General features: G+C 42.8%; 1 protein-coding gene across 1 annotated transcript in view; it reads left to right on the forward strand.

Moving 5' to 3' along the window:
• The window catches only part of LOC111652878 (ataxin-2-like protein), an 11,382-nt gene that overhangs the window by 4,828 nt on the left and 5,504 nt on the right, over positions 1–1,050 (forward strand). The window contains exons 10-11 of the mRNA XM_087173201.1: positions 1–9; positions 606–761. The exon at positions 1–9 is cut by the window's left edge and continues 78 nt beyond it. Coding sequence (XP_087029327.1) covers positions 1–9; positions 606–761 — 165 coding nt within the window. The remainder of the gene's footprint in view (positions 10–605; positions 762–1,050) is intronic.

Here is a 1,050-nt window from a genome sequence, read left to right on the forward strand (position 1 = left end):
CACACGCACGCACACACACACACACACAAACACACACACACACACACACACACACACACAGACGAGATGTGACGTTTGAAGAGAACAAACCTGGTCATGATTCACTCCACATTTAGTCATTATCAGATTTAGTCTTGTTCACTTTGTACTTTGTGTTGATCGATTGATTGATCGATCGATCAGTGACCTTGAGTGAAATTTTTTTAAATGTTTTTTTGATCTTTTAAAACATAAAAAATCTTAAAAAACTCCTTTGGATTTAAATTTCTTGTCAGTGTGTTTAACCAATGATAGGAACTTCTGTCGGACCACATCGTATACGTGTTTGTAATCTCAGTCTGATTGATCGCCAAAAGATTTCCTCCGTGGTAAAAACATCAGAATCAAAGTTGACAGCTGGTTGGAAACAGGAAGAATTAAAAGTGGAGAATCAACAAGTGATCTTCTCCTGCTCTCAGTTCAGTCCTGAATGTTTGATCGTTATCGTTAAAATAAAAAGCTCTGAGGAGACATTACCTGAGAAGCTCCTCCTCCTCTCACTCGTCCTCCTCACCTTCCCTCTGTCTCTGTTTCTCTCTCTCTTCATCCATTTCTCCGTCCGACAGTCTCTCGTGCTCCAAAACCAGACGCCCCTCCCCAGGACCCCCCGCCGGGTGGCCCTGCCTACCTGGACTCCTCACCCTCCGCTGTCACCACGGCAACCACCACCATCACCGCCACCACCAAGCCATCCGGCCCCACCCCTCTCTTCCCTGTCGATGGTGAGACGTTATTCAGTTATTTGATGATGGTTTGACTCAAACTTTATAACCTGATGTTTATCTCAACAGTCTCGACCTCGATCCAGTTCTACAGGTGACGAATAGTTTAAGTCGTTGTGGTGAATGATCTCAGACAATAAACAACAAGAATCATCATCAAACTGAAAATTTGTCCAAAAGATTTCATTTTTTAATCACACTGAAATAGCGATGACAGGTTGTTTCTCCATTATTTTCACTTTATCAGACCAGGTTGCAACACCTGTGACAATATCAATGAGTTCTCTAG

Source organism: Seriola lalandi, unplaced genomic scaffold (assembly GCF_002814215.2).
Source record: "Seriola lalandi dorsalis isolate HSWRI2012SDOR001 ecotype SW California unplaced genomic scaffold, Sedor1 jcf7180002054103, whole genome shotgun sequence".
In the NCBI taxonomy this organism is placed as follows: Eukaryota; Metazoa; Chordata; class Actinopteri; order Carangiformes; family Carangidae; genus Seriola; species Seriola lalandi.